The 17695-nt window shown below is 43.0% G+C and overlaps 1 protein-coding gene across 1 annotated transcript in view; it reads left to right on the forward strand.

Annotated features, from left to right (window-relative positions):
* The window catches only part of LOC126094973 (neuropeptides capa receptor-like), a 1057957-nt gene that overhangs the window by 471713 nt on the left and 568549 nt on the right, over positions 1–17695 (forward strand). Inside the window, exon 2 of the mRNA XM_049909628.1 lies at positions 672–1813. Within this exon, the coding sequence (XP_049765585.1) occupies positions 1516–1813 (298 nt within the window). The 5' untranslated portion in view covers positions 672–1515. The remainder of the gene's footprint in view (positions 1–671; positions 1814–17695) is intronic.

The following is a 17695-nucleotide window of genomic DNA, read 5'->3' on the forward strand; positions in this document are numbered from 1 at the left end:
TAAGCATTGGTTCCTCATCCATTAAACTCCCAACACCGCACCCTACGCCATTTGAGCACACTCGTTCTGTTAGTAACACCTTCGCCGTAAAGCGTTTTGATTCGCCAAACAATTTCGGTAGTTGTCGTCCCTTCCGTAAGTAGGAAGTGGTTTACAGTACGTGGTTGGCACTGTGCGGGATTTCTTACCGATCTTTCATGTAACTTTACGCTATACATTGAGCTTACGTACTACAGTGTTCCTGTGATGGCCGCTCTCACCCACTTATGCCACTCAGTTTGCCATTCCTCAAAAAAAGTAAAAGAAAAGGTACAAGCCCACAGCCTGTTACGATCCCATTGCACTTACTATCTCAACATGCCTCGTAATGGTCAGCCCATCACACATCTGTAAACACAATCGTGCCGCTCGGGCCAGCGGCGGGGTATGAGGCGTCTTGCCACGGTCCGCGCGGCTCCTCCCGTCGGAGGTTCGATTTCTCCCTCGGGCATGGGTGTGTAGCGTATGTTAGTTTAAGTTAGATTAAGTAGTGCGTAAGCTTAGAGACGATGACCTCAGCGGTTTTGTCCCATAATACCTTACCACAAATTTCCAATTTTTTTTTTTCTAAATACAACCCCGAGTGAAAAATAATGCTTCTCTTATAATGCTTCTCCCATTTCTCTTTACAGGGGGGAGTGAACCTTCCACATGATGCCTCTCGGTCGCAGACGACGTGAGACACTAGCGGCGTCTAATGAAGCCGACGAGCGCGATGAAAACAACTCACAGACAATGCAGTAGACGCTGATAAGTGGCCTCGCAAATTTATGGTGCGGGCCTTAACGCTCAGTCGCTGTCAGCTGCGGTAGAGCCCGGAGCAGCGATACCAGTTGCAGCCGAGCCACGCCGGCGGGGCATCCAGCACACGGCGCCCCGTCACACCGCCTGTCGGTCCGAAACAGGGTCTGTGCTACTGGCAGTGTGGAGTTCGCCTGCCTCATAACATCAGAAGACGGTAGTGTTCGTGTGCACTGAGATACCAAGTTACCGCCGTTGAGATATGTGAGTGACAAGACGCTTGACTATCTGTGGTTCTCATATGAGTACAAGGCAAACACGCTGTATTACGAGGGGTAAAGTGATTTTACACTTAAGTATTAGCACTAGGACGTGACAACATCTGAGTATCACCTACAGAGTACATAAACCTTCATATTATTATGTGCTCAGTTTTCTTTGCTCGCCAATAGTAGCCGCGGGTATGTTCTTATGCCCTTCTCGATATAATGCATCGATTGTAATGCCGCTATCGATAAAAAATTCAAGGAACAATTCATAATGAAGGTGTTCTTCATCTCTTTCAACCGGGTGTCCGAAGATATCGAAAACAAGCAGCAGAGAGTTTGTTTCCTTTTGGATTACCTCGGATCGAAAACTGAAGCTTGTGTTTTCTGGTAGGAACAGTGTTGAGTTAGACAGATGCGCTAGTGTTAAACGTAGTAAGAGTTATAGTATATCTGAGAGCGCAGCGCGATGGGTATCACGGTTTCGATATCGACGCCTCCTCCGGACATGAACGAGACTCTGGCGGAGGCGCTGCTGAACGAGACTCTGTCGGTGCGCGAGTACCTGGAACTGACGCGCGGGCCCAAACACCTGTCGCCGTGGGTGGTGGTGCCCATCACCGTCGTCTACTCCGTCATCTTCGTGACGGGCGTGCTCGGCAACGTGGCCGTGTGCGCGGTCATCGTACGCTCGCCCAGCATGCGCACCACAACAAACTACTACCTGTTCAGCCTCGCCATCTCCGACCTCATACTGCTCCTGCTAGGTGAGTACACTGCAATTCTATCAACGCCTACTATCACATACATAAATGTTATTACACCAGTGCTTCACGATCTTTGCCAGTGAACGACGTTACCTCTCACCTCTTCCGTCTCCTTCTTTAAACAAGTTTCATTAGCAATTACATCGGCGTCTCCAAAAATTTTCACAAGCAGGAGCAAGATTGAACACTTGTCGAGACAGGCCGAAGTGTTTCGGTGAATTTCAGTATGTGTGCTGCTCCAAGAACTAAATTTAATTATAAGTTCACAACTGTCATTGACAGTTATCTGTTTAGTATTATTACGGTAAATGTATTAGCCACAAATTGGTAACTACATTTAAATAATATATGAAAAGTACATATTTTGCGCTATTAGTATGAGTAGGGATGCGTCTTTTCGGTGTAGCCGTCTAAATTACATCCTCGTACTATTAAATGCGACGAGTAGTGAAAGAGAGCTGGAAAATATTCACAAAAACAATTTATTCGTATTTCTATAATGTTGCACTGAAACTGAAAACCAAACATCTTAATTAACAAAAAGTGTCACAATAATGATATAATCCTGCTAGTTGTCAACAGAAACGTCACATTAACGCCCTTCGAAGTGGAGAAACAGGAACTAAACTATTAAAGGCTTATTTAACTTTAGTAATGTTTATAATACTTCATTCTAAATAAAACCTCACATCTGTTCATGTTAACAATTTATTGAATTACTTTCATGATTTCTGTCTTTTTGTGTTGACTGGCATAACTGACAATGAGCAAAATGTGTTTTAAAGCTGCATTTTTAGGTTGGTTAGATAACTTGTATCCGACATCGTAGCTGAGGTCCGTAACACATGCATATGCCGTGGAGCTCCACTCGGAGGTAACCCAGTTCGAATCCTGGTGGAGGATGGAAGTTTTGCTGGCAGTATTTGGCCAGCAACGCGAGGAGAGGTTTCTGATCATCAGTCTTTGCATTAGGTTTCCGGTGATTTCCCTAAATTGCTCCAGGCAAATGTCGGGATGATTCCTTTGAAAGGGCACGGCCGACTTTCTTCCCTGTCCTTCCTTAATCCTCGCTGTCTGGTCTCTTCCCTCAAACAACCCCCTCCTCCACCACCACTAATGCCCTAGATTAAATACTAAACTTTTCCGCAGTGTCTCATGAAGCGAAGGCAGGTGTAACTGTTCAAGGTGGTCCGTCCATCGGATGGGGACGTTAAGCTCGGCAGCCTCCTTCGTGCTATTCGACATGAGTAGTCTATGTGCTGGAACCTCATTTCCTTCTCTCCACTCCCATGCTTTATAACAACAAAAATGCAGCACTGCAGCCTACAAGCACTCACCACATCCATCCGCAGAGCCCACTCCACAATTCGTAACGGGTTGGAGGAAGACAACAGTCAACCATCTCCGCTAGGATCTTTCCATGAGCGGTGAGGCAGGGACCCTAAATCTGCTCCACCTATGCTCATTTCCTATGTGTGGGGCTAATTTTTACTGGCCTGTAGTCCAAGGCCAATATAAGATTAGGTGAATATGGGAGACCTGCCACAACCATCCTCCAGATTGCCGATAGAATCAATTTTTTAGTAACTTCTTCTCTCCAGTTTATCTTATTATTATCCATAAAGCGAACTCGAATATGACAGTTCTTAGATCTTTGACTGCACTCGGCGCTGCATTACATCCGCAGACTTTAATAAAGGCCCAGTCAGGGAGAGGCTCAGGTTGACGTAAGTTTTAGTTCTCCATTCGTGAGAGATTTGTCGAAGAAACTAGGTCGCCTTTGTTCTCTACATTTTCATATTAGTTTTATCTGGGAGCATAGTTTTATTTTTCAAAATAGTGTTTCCATTAATTTTAGGATCATTAGCGTATTATAATCCGTTTAGACAACAAAATTCCTCGGTAGGAATCTATTTGTACTTCGCAAAGAGATTTTCTTTAATCATCTGACTCAATTCGTCCATGAGATCCAGAGGAACACTGATACCGTGTTCGTAGACTAGCAATAGGTACACCGTACTGTTTCACAGTATCCCCTAGTGAACAAAATATAATTTATGGAATATGAGATAAGCCTTAAGAAATTCACAGATGTTTAAAGTTACTTTCGTCGCACCCGAAGGAGGTGATTTGCAGGCAGCCACAACTGTTCACAATATAAGCACATCGGACAAAGAGACAGTCAGCCTACACGAGACCGTGTAGCGCCTTGAGTTTCTTCCTAAAGCGCCAGGACCATGGAGTTGTCCCAAAATTTGCAAGGTAGGTTCACTTTGTTAAGAATGCTGCTGTAGATAGGATTTCACATAGGGCAGGATCTGCTATTGTCAGAGATAGAATTCGTTTTACTCGTCGGAAGTTGGATATTATTTCTGAACACCTGTATCATCGGCATTTGAAGGTAGCAGCTGTTTTAACTCCTGACTCATGGGACCGGATTGATGACACGACATGGGCGAAGTCTGACTGGGTTCACGAAGTGGCTACAAAAAGACAGATTGCTAAGTACAGCCGATTGGACCAGCCTTCTCAGGGGGACTCTGTTATTCGACGTCCTGTCATAAATTTGACGGGTAAGGATCTGGACGAAGCTTCGTTATCTGTCTGAAGTGGCTAAATTTAGCCCCTACTCCTAAGACTTTGCCGATATCATCATTCATCAGTGCCATTGAAGAAGCTGTCCGATCGCTGTCAGAGGATTCTGCTGAAGAATCAGACGTGAAACCTGCCCAGCAAATACGCAACATCGTCCACAAAGAATTAATGTTTCCAAGGAAGAACGATATGTGATACGAAAGCTGTGTGAGGATACTAACACAGTCGTCCTGCGAGCTGATAAAGGTAATGCTACCGTCCTTTTGCTTCAGGAAGTCTACAAGTTCTGGTGCATGCCGGAATATTAACAAAGATCCTACCAACAAGGTGACAATAAGGACTGCTGCCTTGCTGAGCGCTTCATCACTACCAAAGGAACTCATAAGAAGTTTAAAAGTGCGTGGTGCAGTACCACCGAGGTTTAATGGGCTTACTAAGGTTCACAAGATGGATAAGGATGGGCGTCTAGAGGACTTGCCTATGAGGCCTATAACGAGAACTAATGGTTACCTGCATATTGTACTGCCAATTATTTAACTTCCTTATTAAAACCACTGGCAGGAAAATGTAGTCGCCACATTCGTAATTCTATGGATTTTATTCCGAGACTTAGGAATGTCAGGCTGAATAGTACGGATGTGCTTGTTAGTTTTGAGGTGGTATCATTATACACCAAGGTGCCTTTAATGGACTCTTTACATCTCATCGGCCAACATTTTGACAAGAAAATTACGGCCTTATTTGAACATTCGCTTTTATCATCTTGTTTTCAGATTAATGGTGAATTTTATGAACAGATTGATGGCGTTGTTATGGGAAGCCCCCTCTCCCCACCAGTAGCTAATTTATTCATGGAAGACTTCTAGGACAAGGCACTTGACTCAGCAAGTTTTAAACCAACGGTATTCTAGAGGTACGCGGACGACACATTTGTTGCATGGCCTCACGGGATGGATGAATTGCATCGACTTCTTGAGCATTTGATGTCTATCCATGCTAGTATAAAATTTACTATGTAAATAGAAAAAGACGGCTGCTTCCCCTCTTTGGATGTTGTCGTTCGCTTTAAAGATGATGGCACATTAGGACATGCCGTATCTCGAAAACCAACACTCACGAATCTGTATCTACAAGCGAGTAGCTGCCATTACCTTTCACAAACCATAGGTGTTCTTAAGGTCTTAGTGCATAGAGCGCAAACTATATCTGATAAAGATAATTTGCAAGAAGAGCTCACATACATCAAGAGTATTTTTAAGGCGAATGGATTTTCTCCACCACAAATTCGTAGAGAATTCATTGTAAAACCTAGAATACGGGCATGTGATGGGGAAGAAAAGAGTAATTCCTTCAGATAAAATGCGTTTTTGTTCTATGTGGGAGCTCTTTCCACGAAGATAGGCCGTATTCTTGAGGCACTGTGTGAAGGTGATCTTCCTACCATCCACGAAGATTGCAGCTTTACTCGTCTCTGTAAAGGAAGATTTACTGCTTCGTATAGCGGATGTGTATCACATTTCCTTGCGGAAATTGTGAGAAGTCATACATACGTCATACAACTCGCCGCACCGTTCATGAGAGATGTGTGGAGCATCGAAGATACATAGGCGCATTACAGCCAGACAAGTCAGCTGTGGCTGAACATTGGATTGATACAGGGCCTACCACGAATTACAGTGATGTGAAGATTTTAACATCCACCTCCTCCTTTTGGGATTCTGTCTTCAAGGAAGCTATAGAGATTAGCTAATAATTTAATAAGTAGAGATAATGGTATTAATTTGGACAAAGCATGGAATCCGGCTCTTGAGGTAATTAAACTGCAGAGGAGCCGTCATGGTGTCACCGTCGCAGAACATGCATCGATAAGCGAATCGAATGTCACTACGCCTTCTCCATAGGCGGCGCATGTGTTAGCGTATTTCCTTGGCGAGGACCACCGTCTGTGACCCGCATGCGTTGTACCGCCGCGGTGGAGCATATAAGGCCGCACATGGCATCTTGTCCTCAGTCTTGTGACTCAGTCTGAGGCTGGCCGGACGATACGCGGCCGAAATATCAGAGGAGGACGTTTTATTTCCGTTGCTGCATGCCAGAAATTTAATGGACTATTGTAATATGTTAGATTAGTGCATAAAAGTGATCAAGATTATTGATGTCATGTGTGTAGTGCTTAAGGGCGACGTGTTTTTGCTCGGGACGACCTGCAGCCAATCGAGAAGTTGACAGCAGCGGAGGGAGGCAGATCTGCCTATGGTAACCAGTGGTATAAGATTGCAAAGATGTTTGATCCTGGCTGTGAACAACCACTAACAAACTTGAACTTCTGAATGAACTTCATATTTCGAGAGGTCTGAATATGCTACGTAGTAGGACTGTAACGTTTGCCACTTGATTTACGACACTGAGCATAGACAGAGTATGAGTTACTATTCTTTGTATTGCATGCGATGATTTGGAAATTGTCTTCTTCAACTCTGAACTGTTTTGAGGTGGCGAATATTTCGTATATAGCGATTACAAAGTGGACTTATTTTTCGTGAGTTTTATTTAGTTTGCGGATATCGGTACCATTCTTCTAACGCCCTCAACGTAAGTTTACTGCATTTGATAAGAGTATTTCCTGTCTGAGTTTTAAGTGATTAGACTACATGAGTGCAGTATCACAGTTACATGTTGCTGTTTGCAACAAATTAGCTGTGGGGCACGAAAGCATACGTACTCGGCTCGACCCTATGACTACATCGAGCTATTCTTTTCGTTAAATAGAGCAGTGCGTACTTGCAGCACATAAAGTACGAGTAGCCACATACAAAGACGCAACTGGTTTGCTCGTGTGGACACCTGTCTGGAAGAGCAACTACACTCATCTGTAACTGTTTGGTACAGTCGCAGAGTACGCAAAAGGTCTTCCCATATATAATAAATACTATGAGTTACGAGTGACGTAACGTAGAAAGTTGATGTAACAGAAAGTAAGTTGCAAAACACAGGTAACTGCACATTAATAGTTAGACGTGGAAGTAATTACAGTGATCATTGACACGAGTCATCATGTGGGACCAAAAGTATCAGGCCATATAACTACCAAGTTCATTTGGCTCCAATGAGGGAGATGGAAACTGATGGACGGAAGAAATGATTGTCAGAGTCATGGTATGACAATAGGACTTGCTCGATCAGTTTTTTAACGGAGCCTGAACTCACGCTAATTTGTAGCAATATTGATAAATCCTGCTGCCATATCATTTATTAGCAGGGCAGCAACTGATTTATTCCAGCAAGATACTGCAAGACCCCACGGTGTACTTCACGCCACTAACACCACAGGAATGTCAGGATACTTGACTAGCCTGAGCGGTCCACAGGTTTGTGATCCCTGGAGAATGTTTGGAATCTGATTGGAGAATGTATACCGTCGTAGTATTGTGAAATTAGCTGCCAACATGAACTGACTGCATGGTTTTCAGACATGGTAGACAGTTCCTCCAGATAACATTATTCGTAGAGTATGCTTGATCTGAAGATCTGACACGTGCACCTTGTACTCTAGCAACACACTGCTCTCAGACACCGCGCTTAGTCGTCAGCATGTCCTGGTTCTGACGACGTGAGGTAGTTCAAAAATGGCTCTGAGCTCTATGGGACTTAACATCTGAGGTCATCAGTCCCCTAGAACTTAGAACTACTTAAACCTTACTAACCTAAGGACGCCACACACATCCATGCCAGAGCCAGAATTCGAAACTGCGACCGTAGCGGTAGCGCGATTCGAGACTGAAGCGCCTAGAACCGCCCGGCCACACCTGCCGGCCCGTGAGGTAATGTTGTTTGGCTGTCTCCCATTAGTAGTTAAAACGATAATCGTGGTTATGGAGGCGTCCTTGTCAATGGCAGTGGCCTCGCCACGAAACATCAACATACCAAGGAACTAAGCATATCGCAGATGAGTATAGAATCTCACACGTAAACATATACGCAGGTACACTGCAGACTGGCAACATAAATCTTAGTACTCAATCTGCTCGCGCGGCCGCTACGGTCGCAGTTTCGAATCCTGCCTCGGGCAAGGATGTGTGTGATGTCCTTAGGTTAGTTAGGTTTAAGTCGTTCTAAGTTCTAGGAGACTTATGACCTTAGCAGTTAAGTCCCATAGTGCTCAGAGCCTCAATCTGCTTCACTTCAAATAGCACGACCAAGGTTCCGACAGTCGTCTGGACATCTAGATTTATGATTGCCGTAGTGTCTGCAAATCGCTTAAGGCAACTTCGGGAATGCTCCTTTGATAGGCCACGACCCCTGTTATTCCACAGTACGAGCTTGTACCCCGTGTGACGTCGCCGTTCTTCCTCTGGACTTGTGATATGCAAGTGTGTGAGGATAATCATATCGCCTGAACGAATTCAAAATGAACATTACGTAGCTCTGTGAGAAGCTTTCAAGAACTGGGCAGCTATACAGTATCCACCGACAGACGACGGATAGAAGTCATCTATGCTGCTGCTCAATAATCACACTCATCTCCAAACACAGGAGGAAAAAGACAAACCCGAAGTATTGAATTCTATGATATTATTTCTCTGAGGAAGATCGTATTATGGACCTTTCTCGAAATCGTTCTGACGAAATTTGACAACTAATTATCGTGTAACTGAAAATGAACTTAAACGCGCAGTTCAGTACATGGAAAACCATATAATCTGATGATACCTTCAGCCGAAGTATAGGAACTAGAGGTCGTATTTTTCCGCGCTAAGTTAACGTAATTGAAAGTTGGCATATGGCTGTCTTTACTCAAATCGAAAGTAGTTCACAGAAAATGTATTAGTAACCAAAATGTTAGACTAATTAATCGTCAGATAGTGAAGGGAGACGAAAATTAAATAGTCATGGGTGAGTGGAACTCGAGAGCAGGAAAAGGGAGACAAGGAAACATAGTGGGTGAATATGGATTGGGGGACAAAAATGAAAGAGGAAGCCGTCTGGTAGAATTCTTGCACAGAGCATAACTTAATCATAGCAAACACTTGGTTCACGAATCATAAAAGAAGGTTGTATATATGGAAGAATCCTGGTGATACTAGAAGGTATCAGATACATTATATAATGGTAAGACAGAGATTTAGGAACCAGTTTTTACATTGTAAGACATTTCCATGGGCAGATGTGGACCCCAATCTATTGGTTACGAACTGTAGGGTAAAACTGAAGAAACTGCAAAAAGGTAGGAACTTAAGGAGATGGGACCTGGATAAACTGACTAAACCAGAGGTTGTACAGAGTTTCAGAGAGAGCATAAGGGAACAATTGACAGGAATGAGGGAAAGAAATCCAGTAGAAGAAGAATGGGTAGCTCTGAGGGATGAAGTAATGAAGGCCGCAGAGGATCAAGTAGGTGAGAAAACGAGGGCTAGTAGAAATCCTTGGGTAGCAGAAGAAATATTGAATTTAATTGATGGAAGGCGAAAATATAAAAACGCAGTAAATGCAACATGCAAAAGGGAATACAAACGTATAAAAAATGAGATCGACAGGAAGTGCAAAATGGCTAAGCAGGGATGGCTAGAGGACAAATGTAAGCATGTAGAGGCTTATCTCACTAGGGGTAAGATAGATACTGCCTACAGGAAAAATAAAGAGACTTTTGGAGATAAGAGAACCACTTGTATGAACATCAAGAGCTCAGATGGAAACCCAGTTCTAAGCAATGAAGGGAAAGCAGAAAAGAGGAAGGAGTATATACAGGGTCGATACAAGGGCGATGTACTTGAGGACAATATTATGGAAATGGAAGAGGATGTAGATGAAGATGACATGGGACACACGCTACTGCGTGAAGAGTTTGTGCTGAAAGACTTGAGTCGAAACAAGGCTCCGGGAGTAGACAACATTCCATTGAAGCTACTGATGGCCTTGGGAGAGCCATTCCTAACAAAACTCTACCATCTGTTGAGCAAGATGTATGAGACAGGCGAAATTCCCTCAGACTTCAAGAATAATATAATAATTCCATTCCCAAAGAAAGCAGGTGTTGACAGATGTGAAAATTACCGAACTGTCAGTTTAATAAGTCACAGCTGCAAAATACTAACGCGTATTCTTTACAGACGAATGGAAAAACTGGTAGAAGCCGACCTCGGCGAAGATCAGTTTTGATTACGCAGAAATGTTGGAACACGTGAGGCAATACTGACCCTACAACTTTTCTTAGAAAAAGGTTAAGGAAAGGCAAACCTACATTTCTAGCAATTGTAGACTTAAAGAAAGCTTTTGACAATGTAGACTGGAATACTATCTTTGAAATACTAAAGGTGTCAGGGGTAAAATACATGGAGCGAAAGGCTAGTTACAATTTGTACAGAAACCAGATGGCATTTATAAGAGTCGAGGGGCATGAAAGGGAAGCAGCGGTCAGGAAGGGAGTGAGACAGGGTTGTAGCCTCTCCCCGATGTTATTCAATCTGTATATTGAGCAAGCAGTAAAGGAAATAAAAGAAAAATTCGGAGTAGGTATTAAAGTCCATGGAGAAGAAATAAAAACTTTGACGTTCGCCGATGACATTGTAATTCTGTCAGAGACAGCAAAGGACTGGGAAGAGCAATTGAACGGAATGGACAGTGTCTTGAAAGGAGGATATAAGATGAACACCAACAAAAGTAAACGATGATAATTGAATGTAGTCGAATTAAGTCGGGTGATGCTGAGGGAATCAGATTAGGAAATGAGACACTTAAAGTAGTAAAGGTGTTTTGCTATTTGGGGAGCAAAATAACTGATGATGGTCGAAGTAGAGAGGATATAAAATGTAGACTAGCAATGGCAAGGAAAGCGTTTCTGAAGAAGAGAAATTTGTTAACATCGAGTATAGATTTAAGTGTCAGGAACTCGTTTCTGAAAATATATGTATGGAGTGTAGCCATGTATGGAAGTGATACATGGACGATAAATAGTTTGGACAAGAAGGGAAATGTGGTGCTACAGAAGAATGCTGAAGATTAGATGGGTAGATCACATAACTGATGAGGAGGTATTGAATAGAATTGGGGAGAAGAAGAGTTGGTGGCACAACTTGACAAGAAGAAGGTACCGGTTGGTAGGACATGTTCTGAGGCATCAAGGGATCACAAATTTAGCAGTGGAGGGCAGCGTGGAGGGTAAAAATCGTAGAGGGAGACCAAGAGATGAATACACTAAGCAGATTGAGAAGGATGTAGGTTGCAGTAACTACTGGGAGGTGAAGAAGCTTACACAGGATAGGGTAGCATGGAGAGCTGCATCAAACCAGTCTCAGAACTGAAGACAACAACCACAATTAATCGTCACTACGAGAAAAAAAAATAAATACATGAAAAGCGTCACGTACATCTGTTTCGTACGTAGGAGAATTGAGAACAATAACTTGTCCACGTTTTATGTTACACCATTTTCTGTAAAGGTCAACGTCAATCCAAAGCGAGTATGCTCTTGTATGCAGCCTTATCCCGACTTAATTAACCCAAATACACCGTAGCAAATGTTGAAACAGACGACCCTTTTCACTCTAGCAAAGAACATAGCAGCGATGCAGGGTTTGGCGTGTTCTCTGAAACACGCGTAAACTGAATCACGGCTGCTGCTGCCTTAATGCGGCCCACCAAATGCTGTTCATCTCCAGCTGATGTTGCATACACGCTGTCTTTCATGGTACCCCAGAGGAATAAATCCAGTGGTGCCAAGTCTGGCGAAAGTGGAGGCCATCATGTTGGTCCAACGAGTCCGATCTATCTACTAGCAAATGTGCCGTCTAGATGATCTCGGACAGCATTTGCAAAATGCCGAGTAGCACCATCATCTTGGAATCAAATTTTCTGCCTAACTCAAATGGTTAAAATGGCTCTGAAAAATATTGGACTTAACATCTGACATCATCAGTCCCATAGAACTAAGAAATACTTAAACCTGACTAACCTAAGGACATCACACACATCCATGTCCAAGGCAGGATTGTAACGTGCGACCGTAGCGGTTGGGCGGTTCAAGACTGAAGCGCCTAGAACTGCTCAGCCACACTGGCCGGATTCTGCCTAACTCCAAGCGGTACATCCCTTACAAGTGCAGGAAATACTTGTTGCAAAAATACAGGGTATGTGTGAGCATTCTTTTATAAACCCTTGTCGCCAGTTTTGTAAACCCTCGTCGCCAGTTTAGTAAAGGTCTCATCGCTACTGCTGTGGAGGCCCAGTTGCCACCGTAGTTACGGGGGGCAGAGTTTTTGAAACGGTTTCTGGTGTAGTACATCGCTAAGACAATTTCTTCCTGCCACTGTTACACAGCTTTGTCCCAGAGTGAGGTTACGGGATAGGAGAACGAAGGCTATAATAAATTTCTAACGAAGTCACACAAACGAGTTAAAACGTGTTTACTTATCTTTGTGACCTTTTGAATAACCAAGTCTGCAATACAGCATGTAATATAACACAAAAAAGCCCTCAACTGTCCACTGCAAATAATCGTAGGTCAACTTCACAGTATAGCAAATGCAACGTACAACATCTCTCTGTTCCCTTCTAAGAGTTCGCTGAACGACGTTCCCTGTCTAAGTCAGCCGTGGAAGATGATCTGTAACCAAGTAGGCGAGAGCTGCTCTTCTACCTTCCAAGTATGCTTCTGTCCACTGTCGTCTGGTCATTGGCTGATTGTACTCCGCCGGCAATTGGCCGAGGCGAAGTCGACATCTTCATCCTCAGCGCCGACTGTGGCGCTGTTGGAGCTCGCGTAAGGGGCGAGTCTCTATGGCACTGGCACCAGCTCGCATTTTTGCACGTGTGGTGCTTTTTCCCTGGCTGTGTCTTGATCGGAAGACACAGCACATTCAACCTTTGAGGTAACATGTAGTGGCTAATAAGCGATTCATTCCAATATTAACGTCCACATGATTACAGTGAATCGCTCTTGATGACCATAGGCGTACGTTTGCTTGAAGATTCTGTAGTGTCCCAAAGTGGCTGTTGTTTGAATTGAAAATGCCTTCACGGGTAAAGCAATTCTCATCAGTATATATTACGGTGTCAGGGAAATGCGTCTGGCGTGGTACTCATTGTGAGGACCAATCAACAAATTCCAGATCCCTAGGGAAGTCGTCCCCAACCACATCTAGTATTTTTTGTCGCTGGAAAGAATGTAGACCAGTTTTATGAAGGACGTTCCAGACGTGATGCTGGTCTACGCTAGTCTCTTGTGCTATTCGTCTGGTACTTGTTGTTGCAGCTATGAGAAGTAAAACATTTTTGTCAAATCCAACTGTACGACCAGTGCGTCTCCAGCCTGTGTCATGTCTTTTAGCATGCAAAGATTCCCTCCTTCCCTCATACGACTGTCAATTACAGCAAAAATGTTTTTTTTAGGCATAATGTGATGTGGATAACGTTCCTGATAAACCTCTATAAGCAGCCCTTGAGCTGCAATGAGCAGCGTCACTCTCTAAGTGCACGTCACTTACCTCACTTCATGTGAAATCACATTCGTAGTGACTGCTCACTAAATTCGGACCATTTAGCCTACGGAATACGATGAAAGGGTGCTTCAAACCAATGCTCCACACTGTACATCAGTTCTACCTAGCGTCATGAAGTAGATTGCGGTTTGTGTACATGTGCCAAACACAAAAAACAAGTTTCAAACTTGAAGACAGTCACACAGCCGGAGTTGATAGACGTATCGCCGTAAACATGCAAAGGCGACCCTTAGTTCCTATACTCACATTCTTTTGTTTGATGCTGTCATTCTACCTTGCATTTCTGGTCAAGTTGTTTTTCTGCACCCTGTATACAGCTTACGAAAGAGAACGCTGTTTGATCCTTAAAGCAGTCTACAGAAGACGCTGAACCAAATAAGCATACGAAGCAAACAGAAAAATGAGCAAATCATTTTTATTTCCGGAGTAGTGGCACGCCTAACTAGAGACCTAACTGCTGACGTCAATTTACTGATTAATTACGGAAGTCGTTGTATTCTCGCATATTAATACCTTACAGGAGAATGAAAAATATACCTTTCGGAATCAAAATGTCGTCTGCTGACAACAACCGTATGATATAGCCAACTGCGACTGGTGGCACAGAAACGAAGAAGGCTGTGGCCAGATTAACACAGTGTTGTTAACTTCCAGAAGGGATTCAACAAAGTTCTGTACTATCTTCTTGTGAAAAAATACGAGCTTATGAATATCGTAGCAGCTTTGTGACTTACACGTTCTAATTAATGTACATTAATCCTCTTTAGGCATACTGTTCACGCAGTTTATAAATTGAGAATAACGTCAGTTATGTGACACTATCGTGAATGTGGGCGATGTAATATATGAAAACTTCTGCGAAATGCAGAAAGACCTCGAGATGATGGAAGTATTGTGCAAGGATTACCAGCTGACCCTCGGTATATACCGTGTGTTACAGAAGGAGAGAAATAGTATAGTCCAATTACAGTAATAACATCATATATCAACTACTGATCGATTATGATAGTGTGTCGTGAAATTATACTCGCGGGTAACATATTTTCCACGCCATTATTCAAATAAGGTAGACTTCCTGCATTATACATTCTTAAGTCATCAGTGCCTTTTATTACTCACGCCATAATCATCAGGAATATTTCATTCTATACCTCATCATTAATGAATTTTTCTGCATGGAAATGTGAAAATGTTTCCAGCGAACAATAATATGACGAGAATGTTGGAGCCATTTTCAGACATTCAGGAGTTACTGCTTTCGCAAATGGTGTACTTCACATCACAGTTAACAGCTGTAGCAAAGATGCAGCTATAAAACAGTGAAGTTGTACTGACATTAAGCATGGAGGGGGCAGTGACTCTTACGACGTCCAGCAGGAGTGAATTGGACTGCAAAATAGCCAATATGTACCTCCTGCTTCTAACAATTTAACTACATCTGCTTTTGAGGTGGACAACTCTTGAGCCTTTATCAACTCTTGTCGCATTATTTGAAAATCGAAGTTTCTGCTGAACTATTGAAGTTCAGTATGTGTAAGTTTATAGTACGAAAAACTAAGACAATATTATGAAATGATGCATACATATCCTTTCCACAACTAAATGTTTCTTAATGGCAGCAGGAGCAGAACGCTATGGCGTATCTCCAACAGGCATCTTGTTTATTAAACGAACCACTGATAAGACTCAGACGAGTGTGTGCTTCTGAATGAGAACAAGTTTATGAATGCAGTATCGTGATGTAATATTCGACCCTCTATGTTTTTAGGCAGTGGTTCGCAACCTTTCTGAGACCGTTACCCTTCAGCGCAATTACCTATTTGCTAGTACCCCCTCTCACCCTCCCACTGCCGGCTATACCACCATCGCTATCAACCATCAACATAAGCGCCAAACTAATCTTCCTTAGAACAGTTCCATTTCTAAAAGACTAAAGATAAATGATGGCTACTATTTATAGCAGTTTTAGTGAACAGTGGACTAATGGGTCAATGAGACAACGGTACTTCTTATTTGTAACACCGTTTTCTTATAAAAACCTGAAGCAAATTTCAGTGCATCGGGATTGCTGCTTACAACTCCATTTCGGAAAAGAAAGTTAATCGTCCACACTGACGGTAGACCCTTGAAATAAAACATGCTTCCTGTGAACTACTACTTGATTCACCCAGTCCCTGCACCCCATTTAAAATCAACCAAATTAAAATACGTGCACTAAACTTGTTTCTGGATCATAACTTTATTGCTGGACCCCTTACTTCTGAACTGGCAAAATTCGACAATTTCAGGCTCTGAGTGTTTTGTGTCTGAAGACTGTGGTTGATAATAACAATGCAGCGTAGGCCCTACAGCAGCTGAGTAGCCATTACATAGTTTCTGTTGTGTTACCCTGTCAATTAGTTCGTTTACTATTGCTAAGTGAAGAAGAGTTTCCGGTCTATTGCGGGAACTACCTACAACACAGAAAAGGCATATCAATGAGATTTTTAAGTATATGTGATGTACGAGTCTCCATTTTTCTGTCTTAGATTCATAGCAAAAAGTATGTACGTAGTGGATGGACTGTGTGAGGAAATTTTTTCATAAATTTGTTTCACATGCCGTAATCTCCACCACATTGTGTCTCATTTGTATGTTGATGTACTGAATGGACTATGTGAGAAATATATTTTTTTTCATGAATTCGTTTCACAAGCTGATATCTCCATCACATTGTGTAACATGGTAATGCTAGTATTAAAAAAAATTTATTTTGGTAACTTAGTCTCACCATTCAGCCGTAACAGCAATGGCGTTTAAAGATTATTTAGTTTAGTGCCCGAAACTCAGTTGAACACTTCCGTCTTACTCCTTCAGAAATTTTCGTGAACCCATCACGGGGTAATTATCTCCTGCTCTAAGGCAGGTATTGGCGTATGCGCTACGCCCACACTGCTTGCCCGCGGGTGCCTTCAGCGGGCGGTTAGCACTCTCTCATCACTCGCCAGTTGCCGGTGCGGGGGCGGCAAGACGAACTTGTTTACTTTCTTCCGTTAGGGTTGGCATTGGTGGTAGAACTAAATAAGAAAGAGGAAAATAACTGAGGAGTTAAGATCCTCAAAACTAAAATCGATAGAGCCGGCCGTGGTGGCCATGCGGTTCTAGTTGCTGTAGTCCGGAACCGCGCGACTGCTACGGTCGCAAGTTCGAATCCTGCCTCGGGCATGGATGTGTGTGATGTCCTTAGGTTAGTTAGGTTTAAGTAGTTCTAAGTTCTAGGGGACTGATGACCTCAGATGTTAAGTCCCACAGTGCTCCGAGCCATTTGAATCATTTTTTGAACTAAAATAGATAGAGTCCCTATGCTTTAACCCACAGTGGGTAAAGGATACTTTTCAATTGAAACACCACCCGACACTCGGTATCTGTTTTTTAATGTTATTTACGTCTTTGGCGGGAAGCAGTTCACCTCAATAAAGAGGAAAGAAAAGCTGATCTTCAAGAGCTTAAACAGAAAAGAGAGAAAGAAAAATGCTCATATACATAGAAGCACCAAAGAAACCCATGTAGGCATACGTATTCAAGTATAGAGATATCAAAACAGGCTGAATACGTCGCTGCGGTCGGCAACGCCTGTGTAAGCCAACAAGTGTCTGGCGCAATTGTTGGATCGGCTACTGCTGCTACAGTGACAGGTTATCAAGATTTATGTGAGTTTGAACGTGGTATTACAGTCGGCGCACGAGGGTTGGGACACAGCATCTCCGAGGTAACGGTGTAGTGGGGACTTTGCCATACGACCACTTCACGAGGG

Source organism: Schistocerca cancellata, chromosome 8 (genome assembly GCF_023864275.1).
Source record: "Schistocerca cancellata isolate TAMUIC-IGC-003103 chromosome 8, iqSchCanc2.1, whole genome shotgun sequence".
NCBI classification, from domain to species: domain Eukaryota; kingdom Metazoa; phylum Arthropoda; class Insecta; order Orthoptera; family Acrididae; genus Schistocerca; species Schistocerca cancellata.